This window comes from Artibeus jamaicensis, unplaced genomic scaffold, assembly GCF_021234435.1.
Source record: "Artibeus jamaicensis isolate MK-2021 breed Jamaican fruit bat unplaced genomic scaffold, CSHL_Jam_final scaffold_537, whole genome shotgun sequence".
Lineage (NCBI taxonomy): Eukaryota > Metazoa > Chordata > Mammalia > Chiroptera > Phyllostomidae > Artibeus > Artibeus jamaicensis.
Genome location: NW_026522047.1, coordinates 44,077,598 through 44,095,695, shown reverse-complemented (window position 1 = coordinate 44,095,695; position 18,098 = coordinate 44,077,598). Strand labels below are relative to the sequence as shown.

Here is an 18,098-nt window from a genome sequence, read left to right as displayed (position 1 = left end):
TACCTGGGTTGGGTCATGCCCCAGTAATCCCATCCATATTGCCCTGTCCTATATAACTCCTCACATCTGCCACACAGCATGGGTGATAGCCATGTCATGGTGCTGCCACCCAAGACAAGCCTCATATGTAAATTCCCTTAATAAACTCTTAATGTAATGATGGAGTCATCAGCCTCTTTCTCTGTTCTCTTGGCCCCAGGAAATTTTATATGCCAGATAGGTAGGTAGGTAGATAGGTAGGGAGATAGATGGAAGATAGATAGTTATAGACAGATATATAATTATACTACATGTATTACATTAAGCCATTTAAGGCAAATTTTTGAATATTAATTTTTCCTTTGAAGAAAGTAACCTGGTGATAATTGGACCTCTCTTTGTCACTGAACACATTGCCATTGCTGGTTGATATGTAAAGCCTTGAGACTTTTGGCTATTTGATTGAACGGTTAATGTTGGACATGAGAGAGGGTTTGAGATATTGAAATGTTGAGGTTTTCAAGGAGTAGATAGGAGTAAATCTTCCAAAAAAACGCCTTGCAAATTCTGGGTAAATGAAAGTAGCAATTGGCTGTGCTGGATGTACTCCTCTCCTTGTGGTCATGATTGTCATGTCATATCACAGAGTCTCACAGCACACTGAAAAGAGGTTATGAACTTGTGGCACTAACAGGATTTATGAGATTTTCTATTTAAAAAGTCATTTATATACAGGCTTAAGTAACTATCCACAAAACTCCTACATGTATTTGCCAGTCTTACATTTATTAAACTATTTTGATTTTATGATGCTCTATTCCACAATAGCCATGTCAAAGTCAGATGGAATAAAAAGAACAATTTTCCAGCTCTTAAATATACCAGCCTAGAGGGAATACATCAGTCCCAGTCATACTTTATTGAACAGATAAAATGATATTGCCTCCTTTACCTTCAAGGAGAAAGGAAATGCAATTTTTCTGGGTATGCAAAAAAAAAAGAGGATAATCAGAATATTGTTGATCGGCAGTAAAGTCTACCAGAGAGACATACACAGCAAAGTCTGTTTGAAAAATTGTGAAGACTGTTAGATCTCAGACTGTGGCTCAGGGTTAGAGTTCTAGGTTTGAATCCTGCATCTGCCACTTGGTCACTCACCCCTCTGTAACTTTGGGGAAGTTTTGTTTTGTTTTTAGCTTTTTGAAAATCTCATTTTTGTCACCTCTAAAATGGGGACATAATATTTCCTATTAGAAAGATTACATAATATAATAGAACAGTTATCACATGCGTACCATATAATAAACACTAACACACCAACAATATTTTGATATGTATTTTAATCATACTTTATCCACTTAAAAAAACCCACTGTTGGTGATATACCCACACAAACAATAAAAATTCACAATCAAACAGAGAAATAAGGTAAACAATCAGTAGTTTAAGCACTCAAGGGCAACATTTGAGGTAAAGATACAGTATATGCTTCAAATCCAAGTTCAGGATTCACTAGTGTAAAGGTGAGGAAGAAGATAAGAACCTAACTTTTGGACAACAGATAAGGCAAAATGTCATCAAATAAGTTACTGGGAGATTAGTTGTTTACATGTGTGTTAAAAACTAGGAGAGATCAAAGTCATAAGTCCTTAAGGACCAGATGAAAGAACAAGATGATTTAAGAGATTCAAGAGTAAGAACTAACTTCAGGACACAAGATTTTGCCACTGCTACTCACAAAGCTCTTGAGTCCTGGGGCCAGTGGCTCTATCACAGATAAGAGGATGCTCTGCTGAGGAGTCTTCCCAGGGCCCCCTTCACATCCTTGTTCCTCAGGCTGTAGATGAAGGGGTTCAGCATGGGGGTGACCACGGTGTACATCACTGAAGCCACTGAGACTTTCTGGGCAGAGTGAGTCACTGCAGAAGTGAAGTAGACCCCAATGCCTGTTGCATAAAATAAAGAAACGACTGAGAGATGAGACCCACAGGTGGAAAATGCTTTTTGCTTCCCCCCTGATGAGGACATCTTCCTTATGGATGAAGTAATTCTTGAGTAGGAAAAGAGGATCCCCGAAAGTGGGAGGACACCAAGCATGCTAGTCATAAAATATATGAATACATTATTCAGGAAGGTGTCAGAGCAGGCCAGCTTGATGATCTGTGTCAGTTCACAGAAGAAATGTGGCATTTCACGATCTCTACAAAAACTCAGTTGCATCATCAGAGACATATGGAGAAGGGATGTCATGACACTGATGAACCAAGTAATAAAAACTAGCAGGCTGCAGAGATGAGGCTTCATGATGACTGCATAGTGCAGGGGCTGACAGATGGCCACATACCGGTCATAGGCCATCACAGTCAGAAGTAGAGTATCCAGGATAGGAAACAGCATGGAAAAATACACCTGAGTGAGGCAGTTCATGTAGGAGATGGCTTTGCTCTGTGTCCGGATGTTCACCAGCATATTGGGGACTATGGTGGTGCTGAAGCAGATGTCAACCAAGGACAGGTTGGAGAGGAAGAAGTACATGGGGGTGTGGAGGTGGGAGTCTGAGCTGATGATTAGGATGATGAGCAGGTTCCCAAGCACAGTGACCAGGTACATGGACAGGAACAGCCCAAATAGGAGGGGCTGCAGTTCTGGGTCCTCTGAGAGCCCAAGGAGGATGAACTCCAAGATTTCTGTTTTGTTTCCTGCTTTCATGTAGTTGATATATCTACGAAGGAAGAGACAAGAACAGCATGAACTAGTACAAACTGGCGCCCTCCACATAATAGAAATGTTGACTATGCCTTTCACTCAAGTTATTTATGAAGTTTGTCAGTTTTTCTGAGAGTTGGGTCTCCATTCACTTATAAATGGAAACCTAAAAATGGAGTGCCTTGTCCCACCCACCCATCTTAGCCTCCCATTTTACAGCAATGAAACCAAATGAAATCTTACCAAATGGAGCTCAGAATTGCTGCCCACCTATCTTAAAAATCCATCTGAAGCTTCAAAATAGGATGAATCAACATCCTGTTTCCCTTGGGTAGGAGGCACTGGAAAGGACACAATGTCACTACTGTGGGATTTTTGCCCAAGACACAGGACTTCAATCTAAAGACTATGGCACATCAGATAAACCCAAACTAAGAAATATCCAAAAATGTCAATGTCACCAAATTCAGAGAAAGTCTAGGATGAGCTGTTCTGGATTAAAGATGGCTAACAAGAGGTCAACCAAAAGTAATGTGTGATATTGGGTTTTCTTTGCTCTAAATGACATTATTAGCACAACTGTCAAAATAGAAATGAAGTCTATAAATGTAATAATCTTATTATATCAACATTAATTTCCTGATTTTGATCATTGCATTGTGGTTATGTGAGGAAAATGTCATTGCTTTTAGGGAACACTGAAGGTTTAAAGATACAACTTGCTCTCCAATGGTTTTGCAAACACACCCACATGTGTGTGCACACACATGTACATGGGAGAGAGAGAAAACTGGATAAAGAAAAAAGTGAAGGTGGTAAAAATGTTAACATTTAGGGGGTCCAGTAAAAGATATACATAGGAACTACTATTTAAACATTTTCTTTAAACCTGAAATGATGTCAGAAGTAGAAGTTAAAAACACTTTCACATAATGTTCAATAGGACAGGGTAGAAAAATAAAAAGGAAAATTCATCCATGAAATGTCAGAAAGAGGCAGACTTTGAAAATCATTGGAGCTGAGGTGACCACTGACAGGTGTGGAGCCCACATTCACACTCACCTGGAAACCTCAGCCAGAAGAAATTAGTCTAAAGTGGTCCTGGACAAAATGCACCTTAAGCCCCAAGTGGAAGCAAACACAAACATCATCTGGAAGGTGCTTTCCTCTGGGGATTTTTGCCTCAGTGTCCATAAGGGAGACCGGGCTATGATTTTTCTTTCTTTTACACCCTTTCCAGCTTTGCCAGCTCATGCTGGTTCCTTCCAACCTCCCATCTTATTAAGCACAGCACCAGCCTTTCTCTCACTAAGTTCCAACACATTGTCCTTCTCAGGAATGCTACAGTGCTGTGAGTTTCCCCCAGCCACACCTGTGTAAGTATTGTCCTCCAGGCTGGGGTGCTCCTCCAAGCCTTTGTCTTCCTGTGATCAGTCTTGTCCTTATCTCTTATACAGAACATCAATTCCTCAAACAAGCCTTCCTGAACCCATCCACCAAGTACAGTTCCCCCTATTCCAAGCTTTTATACTCCCCTGTATTTTTCTTCTTCATTGCCTAAGTCATACTTATGTTTTCACATTTACTTATGAAATTTCTTGCTTAATATCTGTCCCTCTCATGACTGAATCATAAACTACACAAGTTCAGGTAACATATTACAAAATTTATTTATCCTGGTATTCCCAGTGTTTATTCTCAAAGAGCATAAAAAGTTGAATGAAGGTTGGAACAAAATTTGGAATAATCTTATTTTTATATATGTCTTGTTTGTGACACACACACACACACACACACACACACACATATATATCCTACTTGTGATATATAAATATCAGAAACAAGAAATCTACAAGTTATTCTCACATTATTGATGCAGCAACCTACAAAAGCAGTAAGATAATGTTATCTGCTTGATGCATGAATAAGTCAATGTGGAAATAATGACAGTTGCAACCTAAATGTATATGTAATAAAATTTAACAGTCACTGATGGGAAGGGAACAGAACATTTCCGTCATGTGGAATAGAAGGATATTGCCTTTAGGTGTTAGCATAGCACTATACTAACCAAGTGTTAATCCAAGATCCATCATTAAACCCTAAGAACACAAAACAAACTCAAAAAAAGCAGAAAGGAGAAATCATGCTTGCTGTTATAATCATTTAACATAGTTTCTAATAATTCAAAAAATGCCATATGACAAGAAAATGCCAACTATTATACCTGTCCCCAGGTATAATAGTTGAAAACCAAATACAGAATTGGCCACTGTCAGCTGCTGATAGGCTTACCTACCTGGGAACACTAATGAAAGTCACCAGGGTTATCAGCTTTCTTATGTCCCTGAACAGAGTCATTAGGGAAGATAGAGGGAAAATGGGGCTGTTCACAATTGCAATGACAATACACATGGCACCTGGCACAGAGTGGGCACTCCATGCATATTTGTTGAATCAAACAGTGTGTGTAACCTTTTAGAAACCAAACCATGAAGGAGCCAGGGTTCCCCAGTGATAGCCTGCATCATGGGCACCTGGAGGGCTGGTTAAAACAGGCTGTTGGGACTCATCCTTGGAGTTTGTCAGCAGGTCTTGGGTGGGGCCTGAGACTCTGCATTTCTGGCAAGCTCTCAGCAGAGATGAGTTCAGGGGAACAGATGCTGCTGCTTCAGGAACCACACTGAGAACTACTGTACTAGAGAAGGACAAGGAAGCTCTTAGCAGGTGGGTTGGAAACTTTTTATACTTGAGAAAGTGCCAATTCCTACTGACACTTAGCAAGTCACTGGGTGCAAAATAAGTTTCCATCTGAACTGGAGGCAACAGAAAACAGCTGCACAGGAATCTAAAAAGATGTAAATAGCCAGGAAAATAAATTCCAGGAACTCAAATAAAATTGTCTTGGGACACTATCAACTATGTTACCTCCCTCCCTCATGACTTTTTAAATACTTCTTTTCATACACAATACTCATAAGGCCAGATGGATGACTCACTCCACCAGCATTGCTTAAACAAGTATTTGGAAAAACTCTTTCTGCTCTGACTGTTGGATGCTGAAGACAGACTCACCCAGGGAATGATAGGGAGACAGAACTTGTCACAAAGTCATGTCTGTGAGAGGTGCAGGTGTAGTCTTCTCCCAGCCAGGTGTCATTGAACTATGGTGGGGATGCGAGGGAAGTATTTGTGGTTTCCCAAGCCTCAGGAGAATGATTTCTCATCATTACTCATTAAATAAATTGTTTCTTTGATGTTCTCCTCTTGAAGTCACTAAGCTCCTTTGGGCTACTCCATGCTTCCTTGCAGACACTTCTGGAAATACCCTTCCCCCAAAGTTCTAAACATGTTCCACAAATGTGTAACTATTATTTCTGATGCACTCCCACAGAGTTCCAAAATGATTAAAACATGTGAGAAAACAAACTTTATTTTATTGTATTCATTATTACATGAATAAATGTAATATATTTGGTTCCTAGAGGGCATATCTCAAAATTGCAATTATGGAAAACAAAGGTCAAAGAAAATGGGAAAGGAAGGATGATGAGTGGAAGAAACAATCACAAGGACTGACTCATATCAATTTTCCCAGGCACTGATTTCTATGTCATCTGAAGAAAACACCTTTAAAACCTGGATTCCTCCTTTGAAATTGAAATCACGTCACTGTTGTTGTGAAAGGCAGAATAGCAAAGTCACCTGCCAGGCTGTAGTCCACCTGAATTTCAGTCTTTTCTTTTGAAAAGTGAAGTAAATGAGAGACAATACCTCAAAGAAATGTTTTTAACATGAAATTAAGTCATTCATGTGAAGAAACACATAGAGTCTTGATATCGTAAACATTTTGTTCTCATTACTACATGCTTTTCACTCTATTTCTTCTGGAAAAAAAACAAGCATACAAGGAAATTAAGGTGAAGATCAATCAGGTATGAAGACAACTTTCTGGGAACCTAAGCACTTGAAATGACAAGTGCTTTAAGTTTAAAGTTAGAAATTTTAAGAATAGCTGTAAGATGCTGGCCAAATGAGGAGTGTTGTGGACAGCATGCAAGGATGAAAAATTAAAAAAATTTTTTTTTAATTTAGTTATTTTTCAAGTACAGTTTTCTGTCTATTTCTCCCATCCCAGCCCCCCTGCCCCGTCTCCCCACCTCCCTCCCATTTCCTCCCCCCGCCCCCAGTCCTCATCCCTGTGTCTTTCATACTTGTTCCTCAAAATCCCTCCCCATTTTTCCCCTTAAATTCCCTTCCCTCTCCCCTCTGGTCGCTGCCCACTTGCTGAAGTAAAAAAAAAAATTTCTTAGGGAGTTGCTGAGAAGAGCCAAACAAGTACTAATACAAAAACAAAGAAAAGGGAAATCATCTGTGCTTTGGATAGAAGAAATCAATAATGTCTTATAGGAGAGAAAAAGAACCTGGATATTTAAATTTGCAACATTAACCTCCGAGGTCCACAATGTACACTTAGTTCTGGGGCCAGTGATCCATCATGGACAAGGTGCTGCTGGGTGGAGGAGCCTTCCAAGGGCCCCCTTCACATCCTTGTTCCTCAGGCTGTAGATGAAGGGGTTCAACATGGGGGTGACCACAGTGTACATCACTGAGACCACTGAGTTTTGCAGGGAAGAATGGGTCACAGCAGAACTGAGATAGACCCCCAGTCCTGTCCCACAGAACAAGGAGACTGCAGTGAGGTGAGACCCACAGGTGGAAAATGCTTTATATTTTCCCCCTGCAGAGGACATTCTCATTAACGAGGAGACAATCTGAGCATAAGAATAGAGAATTCCAGTGACAGGAATCACACCCAGTAGGGCAACAATCACGTACATGGAGACATTATTGATGAAGGTGTCTGAGCAGGCTACCTTGAGAATCTGAGCCAGTTCACAGAAGAAATGTGGAATTTCAGTTCCTGCACAAAAGGTCAGCCTCCTCATTAGTAGGATATGAACCAGGGAGACCCAGGACATGATGAACCAACACAACAGAACCAGCAGGACACACAGGTGTGGCTTCATGATGACCATGTAGTGCAGGGGGTGGCAGATGGCCACATACCGGTCATAGGCCATCACGGTCAGGAGGAAGTTGTCCATTCCAATAAAAACTGTAAAAAAATACACTTGAATGAGGCATCCATTGTAGGAGATGGCCTTGCTCTGTGTCTGGATGTTCACCAGCATCTTTGGGATGGTGGTGGAGGTGAAGCAGATGTCAACAAAGGACAGGTTGGAGAGGAAGAAGTACATGGGGGTGTGGAGGTGGGAGTCAGAGCTGACAGCCAGCATGATGAGCAGGTTCCCGAGCATGGTGACCAGGTACATGGACAGGAAGAGACCAAAAAGTATGGGTTGATGTGCTGAGTCTTTAGAAAATCCTAGAAGTAAAAAATCTGAAACCCTTGTTTGATTTCCTGTTTCCATGTTGCTGACACCTCATCTAGATGATTGAAGAAGGAAAATAGCATGAAATAGACACTGGACAAACTCTAGATTATTCCTACTACTTAAATTTATTGAAGTAAATGACTAAGCATTCAAGCCTTTAGCTACAAAATTAAGGAACTCTATATTCTCTTATTTATTACATGCAACATTTCATAATGTTGATTAATAATCATTGTTCATTATCTGGGACACTCACCCACCTTCTTTCCCTCTGTCTTAGAATTAACTTTGAACAGTTAAGAGCAACCTTGGACCTCAGAGATAAAAGGGTTTGTACTTGCTCTAACACAAATGTGGAGCATGAGGTCTGGTGAAGCTCAGCAGCTTGATCTGGGTTGTCTGCCTTCTCTGGGACTCACAAAAAGGGTCAGATAACCATGTCTAGGAGGTGAGAAAATTTGAGAGAGTATCTCAGATATCTGACCAGAGAATTGGAGAATGAGTAGAAGATAAGTTTACTTTTCAAGGAAAAAAAGAAAGAAAAATATTTTCACCAAATAATAAGTGACATTCAGTAATGCTTAAGGCTTGATGTACCAGGGAAGAGCAACACCTTGTAGGAACAGGGCCTTCATCTGTGTAGTTAAGTGATTGGCTAAAATGTCCAAGAAAAGAGGGGATATCAAGCCTTAAACTATTTCAGTACCCTATGATACTACTTGAAAGATAATGAACAGAATTTTGAGTCATGCCATCTATGATGTTCATTTAATATTGGGGGAAAAGAGAAGTTGCATCTAGATTTACAGATGAGTTCAAAGGAATGAGAATCGGATTTGCACTCACATTTCAGTGATGCTTAGATTGGGGCTGAGCACATGTGGGGACTTATCCTCGGACCACTTACCTCTGACTCTCTTCACCTCAGGGCCTATGGGTCCTATAAGTAGACACAGAGGAATGAGTCTTATACCCTGGGACAAGGTATAGCATAAAACCATAAAGTGATCTTCAGTGTTCTGTTACCAATATTTTTCTATACTTGCTGTTCTGTAATGCCCCTAACTACACAGGAAACCACCATTTGCTGCCATTTCTGTCAGTCTTCTTAGGTAGAGAAGCCAAAGTGGAAGAAGAGGGAAGGGGATCAAAACGTATAAACTTCCAGCACTGGATGGTGTAGCTCAGTGGATTGAGTGTGGGCTTGTGAACCAAAGGACTGTGGTTTGATTCCCAGTCAGGGCACATGCCGGAGTTGCAGGCCAGTTCCCAGCAGGGGATGCATGAGAGGCAACCATACATTGATATTTCTCTCCCTCTCTCCTTCCCTTCCCCTCTGAAGATAAATAAATAAAATCTTTTTAAAAAAAGGTATAAACTTCCAGTTATAGAATAAATAAGTCCTGGGGATGCAATGTATTACATGGTAATTATAATCAATACTGTGCTCCATGTTTGAAGATTACTAAGAGAGTAAATCTTAAAAGTTCATCACAAGAAAAATTTCTATAAGTATGTATGATGAAAGATGTTAACTAGATTTATTCAGATGATCATTTTGCAATGTATATAAAAATCAAATCATGTTGTATGCCTGAAACTAATATAATGTTATATGTCAATTATATCTCAGATGAAAAAAACCCCAAAGCTCACAGCGTCTCTGGAATAACAAAAAATGGCCATATCATAGCCAATTTGTTTAGCAATGGATCTTTGTTCTGCCACTTTGGGAGATGGAAAGTTTGCAACAATTTCTAGTGGTTTCAAATCATTTGAGAGATATAATAAGCAAATTGTCATGACATATTCTAAATTACCTTGACTTTCAATAAGTATGGCTTTCTCTCTTGCATTGGATATTTATTGAGCAGAATAGGAGAGAGTATGTGGGAGATGCCTGAGGTTCTGATATTCCTTGGAGTGTGCTGTATGCTAACTGCATCAACTGTGTTGGAAGAAAGAAAACAATTTCATTTCCTCCCAGTCCATTTTACAGGCTTTGTTCCTGGTCTCCACTTTCACTGTTGATTCCTCCAAACAGCTGTCTGAAATTTCCAAAATAAAAATTAGATCCTGTCACTCTCCTGCCTAAATTCTTGGAAGTGCCTTTGTGCCACCTCCTAAAATCATCCAGAATCCTTCGTGTATCATGACTCCACATGACCTCCCCCTGAGCCTTATTTCTCACCACCTCTCAATTTTATCCTCAATTCTGATCATTTCGAAAAGCCTTTGTTTGCCCAGATGGGCCATACTCTCTTATGTCTCTGCTACTCTCAGGACCTTCTCTCTCTGCTTAAACCTCTCCTTACTTCCTTCTCTTCATTCCTACCTGTGACTATATATATGGCACAGACTCTCACCTGCTTAGGTAATTCCCAACCACGTCAGTTCTCAATACTAGCTGAGTTCTTAGCACAAAAGGGACTCTTAATATTGGTTGGAAGCAGAATTAATCAATGGAAGAGCTTACAAACAAATATTTTCCTTCCCTGCAGCTCATCATATAGTCCCTGGGTGTCCAACTATAAAACTTTTAGCATTCCTTACCTGCAAGGAGGTGACTGTATGGAGTGAGGATAAATAAGAGGTTGATGAAGAATAGAGAGAAATGGAGACAGAAAAGGAATATCAAGTTGCTGCTCATTAAATAGCCACTTCCTCTTCTCAGTCCTGGGCAACACACATTCCCAGTGTTGATCCCTGTCAGGTTCAAACAATTCAGCCTATGTTCTCTTGTTCTTGCAGTTCACCTGGGATCTTTACCCACACTAGCATCAGCAACTGCTTCTCCACAGCTTTTGTCTGAAATACCTGCATACACACACCTGACTTTCTATCCTAATTATCCAGAGGCACAAACAGAAGATTAGATGACTGAGAGACTGAACAGGGAAATGACACATGTATGAACAATTTCATAGAGGATACTTGTCGCACGGTTACTTCTCTGTGATGATAAATGAGGACATTCATTACCTTTTAATTCCCTTCCTGGAAGCCCCTCAACATTCATATTTGCAGTCCTTTTTCTTGTATGTGAAACTGCTAAACACTCTCATCCCTGTATGAGCAGACGTGGCCTCTTTGTGCTCTCTCCCCAAGCACATGATGATCCAATTCCAGGAGCAATAGATAATGGGAGAGTGAAAGAAGACACTCATTTTCCCCCCTCTGGTTCCAGGACCCCCAGGATCTGGCAAGGGGAGAGCCAGAGGTTGGCAGGCCATGGACCAATGCCCCTTGCCCCCACCTTCCCAGTGCTACTTTAAGCATCACCTCTTGTTTGATGCTCACCTTTTTGGGCTGATATGAAACATCCTGGTGCAATTTCTCTCTTCTTACAAGTACAGCAGGTCCTCAAGTAACATTGTGTCACTCAGTGTGGTTAACATTGCTTTATTCACATTGTCAACATTTTTTAATTCAATATTGTTTTGTTCTAAGTTGGTGAGATGCTGTGGATACAAACGTAACCCTGTTTGTATCCATTAGATATACCTATGGTAAAAATTGTTTGTTATGTGTTTTATCACAGTCAGGAGCCTATTGAGGACATTAAGGGAGGACATAGTGTTTTCCATGAGCACCATGGAGGCCAGTATTAAAATTCTTTTCATGACTTTTGCTGTTTGGAGGAATGGTTAAAAAAGGGATTGGCCTCTGAAGTTGGACCATCTCAGGTGCATATTGCTACCTCTGAGGAAGAAAGGTAGAGGCCGTGCAAACCTTCTGGCTTTAAGTAGTTAGTGTGTTTGATAAAGGCACAAGATGGTTTTATTTCTAGCATTGTCCAATATTGCTTCCTTGTGCCAAATAAAAGCTGAGACCAGTGAAACATATTCAATGAAAAATACTGGAAATGAGGGAGAGAGACTAATGAGAATTCACCTTGCTCTGATGGACAAAGCCAGGGGTCTGAGGGCTACAGGGTTTGTCCTGAGGTTGTTGGAATTCAAATCAACCACAGTGATTTTTTTCTATAATGTCCAGACTGGAGGTGCAAAAGCAGATGAACTATGATTTAAAGGGTCATGGAATGAATAATAATGGTCATCTTAAGAAAAAGTTTCCCCCACATTAGAAATGCTTTACATTAGGACCAGAGGTTAGGAATCAAAAGGGGAGGATTCAGCCCTGTGTCAGCTATACTTTCTTCATTACTCATGCACCAAATAAGTATGTCCTATTGTCTTTCTGGTGTTTCATGGTAGTGCAAAGTTTGTTAAGCCATACTGGAAAGTAAAGAATTAAACTAGGCTGCTTTTCAGTCACTGAAGAACTTCTGGAAGCCACTTGGCAAGAAGGGCTCCTTTGGGACAGGTGAAGTGTCAGCCATTGGGTCTGGTCATCAACCTCAGGGAGCCCACCTTCCAGAGATGGATGCACAAACAGGTCATTGTAATACAATGACTTAAATGGTAAGATGAAGACAGTCTGGAGACTGGGGTACTGAGAAGAGTCCCAAATGCAGCCTGGAGTGATGGAGTCAGGGAAGAGATCCTGGAGGAAGAGATCTCTGGGCAGAAGTTACATGGGTAGACTATTGAATAGGGGCTCTCCAGGCAGAGAAGCAAGCAGGTGAAAGACCATGAGCAAGACACAGCCTGGGTCAGAGTGCTTTTAGCCACAAGCTAAAGCACATTGTGGGGTCCTGGGCCAGTAGAGAATGAGGACCAAGAGGTGACCACATTCTTAGCAACTTGAAAAGAATAATAGATAAAGTTTGAGACTGTGGAGGAAGTGCAACCAAAGGAGGGTCATGCTTTGTATCACAATTTTCCCTAGTGTCTGGAGTGAAAGATGGATTTAAAGCAGACAAAACTGGGGGCAAAGGAAATAGGTTGGTGAATTCTTATATCATTAAAGATGGAGAACCAAGTCACCTGCTTTAAAGAAAAGGAATGAAGGCCAAACTGGTGGAAAATAATTCTGATCTTGCTAATTATTTTATATTCCTTGTGAAGGGTGAGACCTGACATCCAAGTGTAGTCAGTGGGAACTATGAGAAAGGGATATATCGGTTCTAGTGTTTCCCAGAATTCCCAGAGACAAGGGTTAGTTGTCAATAAGGAATTCGATGTTGGACTTTCATACATCCTTTTATTGCCATCTCTCTTTAAGCACTGTAGCCCTAGACACCAAGGACTTCATACCCTTCCTTCTTGAAGCTCCCTAGTAAGAACCATGGATAAGGATGCAGAGAGAAGAAAAGACAGATCTTCTTTGAGAAATGAGATGTTCCCAAATAAGTGAGGCTGACAAAGCACTGAGAAAGATTTGTCTAGGCTAAGTGAGGATGGAGGCTCTGGAACTCTTGGGTTGAATAACAAAGAAAAAGAATAAGAAGGGATCAAATCTTCACTGTAAAGGACCTAGAGCTCCATCAGCACCTGGTGGCATCCATTTGCACTCCAAAGACTAGTGACTGTCTACACAGTGTGGTTGTGGGAAGTGCACTGGTGTCAGAGGGGACAGGTGGGTTAGCCTTTTTCTCCCCATTCCCATAATCCCATCAACAATGTAACCAAATAACGTATCTCTAAAGTAAAATCTCATCATGCAATGGTAGCTTCAAACAAGGAGTCTAGCCATTCACCCTCCCAAGCAAGTAACTTCTAGAGCTCATTCTCCATAGACAAAACAGGGTTTCCCCTGCCCTGTGCTTAACAACAATCAATTCACTTAACAATAGTCAATTCACTCTACCACCCCTTTCTCTTATTTCCTACAACACTTACTGGGCTCTGAAGGCTTGACAGTGTGAATCTTGTTCTTTCATGGAACGTGGGTGATGAAAAAGGAAGGTCTGTCCTCCATAATAGCAAGAATTCAGAGCCTGGCATGTAGGACAGGGCCTGGCTGTATCTGCTGAAGAAGGCATGAGTGTCTTAGGTTTGGCACAGGAGAGCCTTGATGACTATAAGTTGATATGTTACAGGTTAACAGGCCCTTGGGGCAGAATCCCCTCTGAAGTTTGTTAGACAAATAGATCAATGAGTTTCTGACATCCTGATCAGGTGACTCCTCAGAGGCAGAGTCACCAAGGGAGGCATCTCTGTCTTGCCAGTTCCTTACCTCTGGGAGACTAACAGTGGGACCATTTGTGATTCTCTCCCCCTAGATCCCTTTCCTCTGGGAAGAATCACTCTAGACTTCCTTGGATCTCCTGTCAGGAAGGAGTGTGATTATTTCCTGACTTGTAGTTTCTTCATTGGATAGATGGCTGAGGACAAAGGGTCCCAGGATTCACTAGGGGATGGTTCTCCAACTCTCATTTGCCCCACGATGACCTTGATGATGCGTTAGAACAGATTTCAGAGTCCTATTCCCCATTGTCTGTCTCAGTAGGCCTGATTTGGATCTGATAATTCAGAATTTTCACGTTTCAAATTTTATAGGTCCCTTTGACAATCCATTAAGATCCATTACTCTGGGGCAATGGTTCATAATTTTACCTTTATCAAAACAATAAACTGAGGCTTTTGTTAGTATATATATCTTCCTAGATGGATACTTACTCGAGACTCATCTAGTCAACATCTCTGGGTGGATTGGGGGCATTGGGGAGGGGACCCCAAGAATCTACATTTAAAATAAATTGCCATGATTTCACTTAATTTTTATTTTTATAAATATATGTACATGTGTGACATTTAACCATTTTTAAAAAGTACAGTCTTATGGCATAAGTTTATTCACAATATCATGGAACCATCACTGGTATCTATTTCCACCCCTTTTTCATCATCCCAAATGGAAGCTCTATTCCCATTCCATAACATCTCTCCATTCTTCTCCTCTCCCAGCCCAGGGAAACCTCTATTCTACTTTCTGTCTCCATCAATTTACTTATTTTAAGTACTTCTTGTAAGTGTATTCATACAATACTTATGTTTTTGTGTCTGGCTCATCTCACTTAGCATAATGTTTTCAAGTTTCAATGATGTTGCACATATATCAGAATTTCATTCCTTTAAAAAGGCTGCCCAATATTCCATTGCATATACATTTCATTTTGCTTTCCCATTCCTCTGTTGATGAATACTTGAATTGTATTTATAGTTTGGCTATTGCTGCTATGAAATTGGTCTGCAAGCATCTATTTGCATTTATCCTTCTAATTCTTTTGGGTATATACCTGTCATTGAATTGTTGGATCCTGGGGATCTACTTTCAACAGCATGCACAGGATCAGATGTTGAGTAAACATTGTTTTAGGACACTGAACAACAAATCCTGGAGAGGCCCAATGACCCTCATTCTGCATTTCAAAACAGAGGCTACAGTGAGAGACAAAGAAAGACACTACATAATGATAAATGGAGCAGCCTACCCAGAGAATATAATCTTTGAAAGCAGTTATACACTCAACACAGAAGCACCTGACGGAGAGAAAATATCTGAAAGAAATGTTTTTAACATGAAATTAAGTCATTCATATGAAGAATCATATAGGATCCTGATATTGTAGGCACTTTGTTCTGTTACTCTATGCTTTTCACTCCATTTCTTCTGGGAAAAAAAAAAACAGAGTAGAGCCAAATTAAGGTGAAGGTCAACAACGCATGAAGAAAACTTTTTGGGAAACTGTCAGCACTTGATATGACAAGTGCTTTAAATTTAAACATAGAAATCTTAAGAATAGCTGCAGGATGCTGGCCAAACATTGAGCATTGTGGACACCATGTAGGGAAGAAAAGTAAAAAGGATGTTTCTCAGGGAGTTGTTGAGAAGAAACTATTATAAAACCAAAGAAATCCTCTGTGCTTTAGAAACAGAAGAACTCAATAATGTCTTTTGAGGAAGAAAAAGAACCAGAATACTTAAATTTGCAGCATTTACCTTTGGGACACACATTGTACACCTAGTTCTGGGAGCCTTCTCAGAGCCCCCTTCATATCCGTGTTCCTCAGGCTGTAGATGAAGGGGTTCAGCATGGGGGTGACCACAGTGTACATCACTGAGACCACTGAGTTTTGCAGGGAAGAATGAGTCACAGCAGAACTGAGATAGACCCCTAGTGCTGTCCCATAGAACAAGGAGACCACAGTGAGGTGAGACCCACAGGTAGAAAATGCTTTATATTTCCCCCCTGCAGAGGACATTGTCATTAATGAGGAGACAATCTGAGCATAAGAATAGAGAATTCCAGTGACAGGAATCACACCCAGTAGGGCAACAAACACAAACATGAAGACATTATTGATGAAGGTGTCTGAGCAGGCTACCTTGAGAATCTGGGTCAGTTCACAGAAGAAATGTGGAATTTCAGTTCCTGCACAAAAGGTCAGCCTCCTCATTAGTAGGATATGAACCAGGGAGACCCAGGACATGACGAACCAACACAACAGAACCAGCAGGACACACAGGTGTGGCTTCATGATGACCATGTAGTGCAGGGGGGTGGCAGATGGCCACATACCGGTCATAGGCCATCACGGTCAGGAGGAAGTTGTCCATTCCAATAAAAACTGTAAAAAAATACACTTGAATGAGGCATCCATTGTAGGAGATGGCCTTGCTCTGTGTCTGGATGTTCACCAGCATGTTCGGGATGGTGGTGGAGGTGAAGCAGATGTCAACAAAGGACAGTTTGGAGAGGAAGAAGTACATGGGGGTGTGGAGGTGGGAGTCAGAGCTGACAGCCAGCATGATGAGCAGGTTCCCAAGAACGGTGACAAGGTACATGGAGAGAAACACTCCAAAGAGGAAGGGCTGCAGTTCAGGATCCTCTGAGAGACCCATGAGGAGGAATTCTGATACTTCTGTGTGGTTTCCTACTTCCATGCTGCTGGTGTGTCTGCTGGAGAAGGAGGCAAAAGCAGCCAAATGGCACATCAGCTCACCATCACCTTTTGATCCACCTTTGTGCAGACATCTTTCATGATCTAGTAGTCATTCCAATGCCAGTGATCCACTTATTTAAGTGAATAATATCATTTTAAATTCTGTAATTTCTCAGTTTTCTTTAATTTGGCAGAAATCTTTCTCTTTTTTTATCTTTTACTCTTATCTGAATCTATGGACATAAACCAATTTCTTTTTTCATATTAGCTTTTCAAAATAACTAAGGACATTTAAGGTGTTTACTTTGATAACCTCCATAGTTCTGTGACTTCAGAATAGTGATTAAAATGTGTGTTTGCAGCTCAAACAAACTTACTCTTGTGATCTGGTACTCTACATTGATGCCTCAGTTAACTCTCCATGTGTCTTATTGTGTTTGTTTCTACAAATGTGGTTACTGCTCTTGCCATCTTTGTGAAGTCTATAAACGTCTTTAATCACAGATGATTTGTCTCATAATGTCTTTATTGAGAGTATGATCTCAATAAATTATAGCTATCATCATGAACATTATCAATATATTCTTTTTATTACAATTATTTTTGATATATAACTCTTCCAAAGTACAGTATAATAGAGCTGTGATTTAGAAAACAGGATCTGGTCCGACCTCCTGGAATAGAATTCGTTCTGCCATGTTCTATCTCTGTGACCTTGACAAAGTTATATAATCTCTTTCAGCTGCAACTACCTCACCTCCACAATGCTAGCAGTAACTATTCCCTACATTGTAGGATAGATTGGTGATTCAATAAGATGATTCATATAATTTTTGTAGTGTAGTTTTTGTGACATACAGTGAACACTTGAAAAAACAAACTGTTGTTAATATCACAACAAATCTGTCTTGCATGGCTGTCAGTATGAGTGTTCCTCTCAACCTGGGGCAGACATCATTATGAACACAGCGAGTGTATTATCTTTTTATTACTATGCAGCACTCCTAGTTAATTGAGATCCTTATGGTTCTCTCTTTCAAAGACTTCCTGCCAAGTCGATTCTTCCAAGAAAAGAAAGATGTATATGGACTACAAAGATAATAGGGTGAAAGATGGGAACAAAAGCACACTAGCATTAAAAGCATGGGTGAGTGCATGTGCTCATGTGAGCATGCTCTCAAGGAATGATGTGTGGTACTAAAATCAGTAGCATGAGTTGAAA

General features: G+C 40.5%; 3 protein-coding genes across 3 annotated transcripts; all 3 read right to left on the bottom strand.

Moving 5' to 3' along the window:
* Positions 1-1,749: 1,749 nt before the first annotated feature.
* LOC119059047 (olfactory receptor 7D2) lies at positions 1,750-2,706 on the bottom strand. Its single transcript, XM_037158599.2, has one exon. It carries the CDS (start codon positions 2,686-2,688, stop codon positions 1,750-1,752), a length of 939 nt encoding a protein of 312 aa, XP_037014494.2. The 5' UTR covers positions 2,689-2,706.
* A 4,475-nt stretch (positions 2,707-7,181) lies between these two features.
* LOC128626385 (olfactory receptor 7D4-like) lies at positions 7,182-8,120 on the bottom strand. Its single transcript, XM_053658647.1, has one exon. The coding sequence runs from the start codon at positions 8,118-8,120 to the stop codon at positions 7,182-7,184; it is 939 nt and encodes a 312-aa protein (XP_053514622.1).
* A 7,808-nt stretch (positions 8,121-15,928) lies between these two features.
* LOC119045803 (olfactory receptor 7D4) lies at positions 15,929-16,877 on the bottom strand. Its single transcript, XM_053658646.1, is given in 2 exon segments — positions 15,929-16,492; positions 16,494-16,877. Coding segments are annotated over 2 exon segments (948 nt in total).
* Between the last annotated feature and the right edge of the window lie 1,221 nt (positions 16,878-18,098).

Bases quoted from the DNA above. Each gene is read 5' to 3' on its own strand.
- LOC119059047 (XM_037158599.2), bottom strand. From the start codon at position 2,688: ATGAAAGCAGGAAACAAAACAGAAATCTTGGAGTTCATCCTCCTTGGG.
- LOC128626385 (XM_053658647.1), bottom strand. From the start codon at position 8,120: ATGGAAACAGGAAATCAAACAAGGGTTTCAGATTTTTTACTTCTAGGA.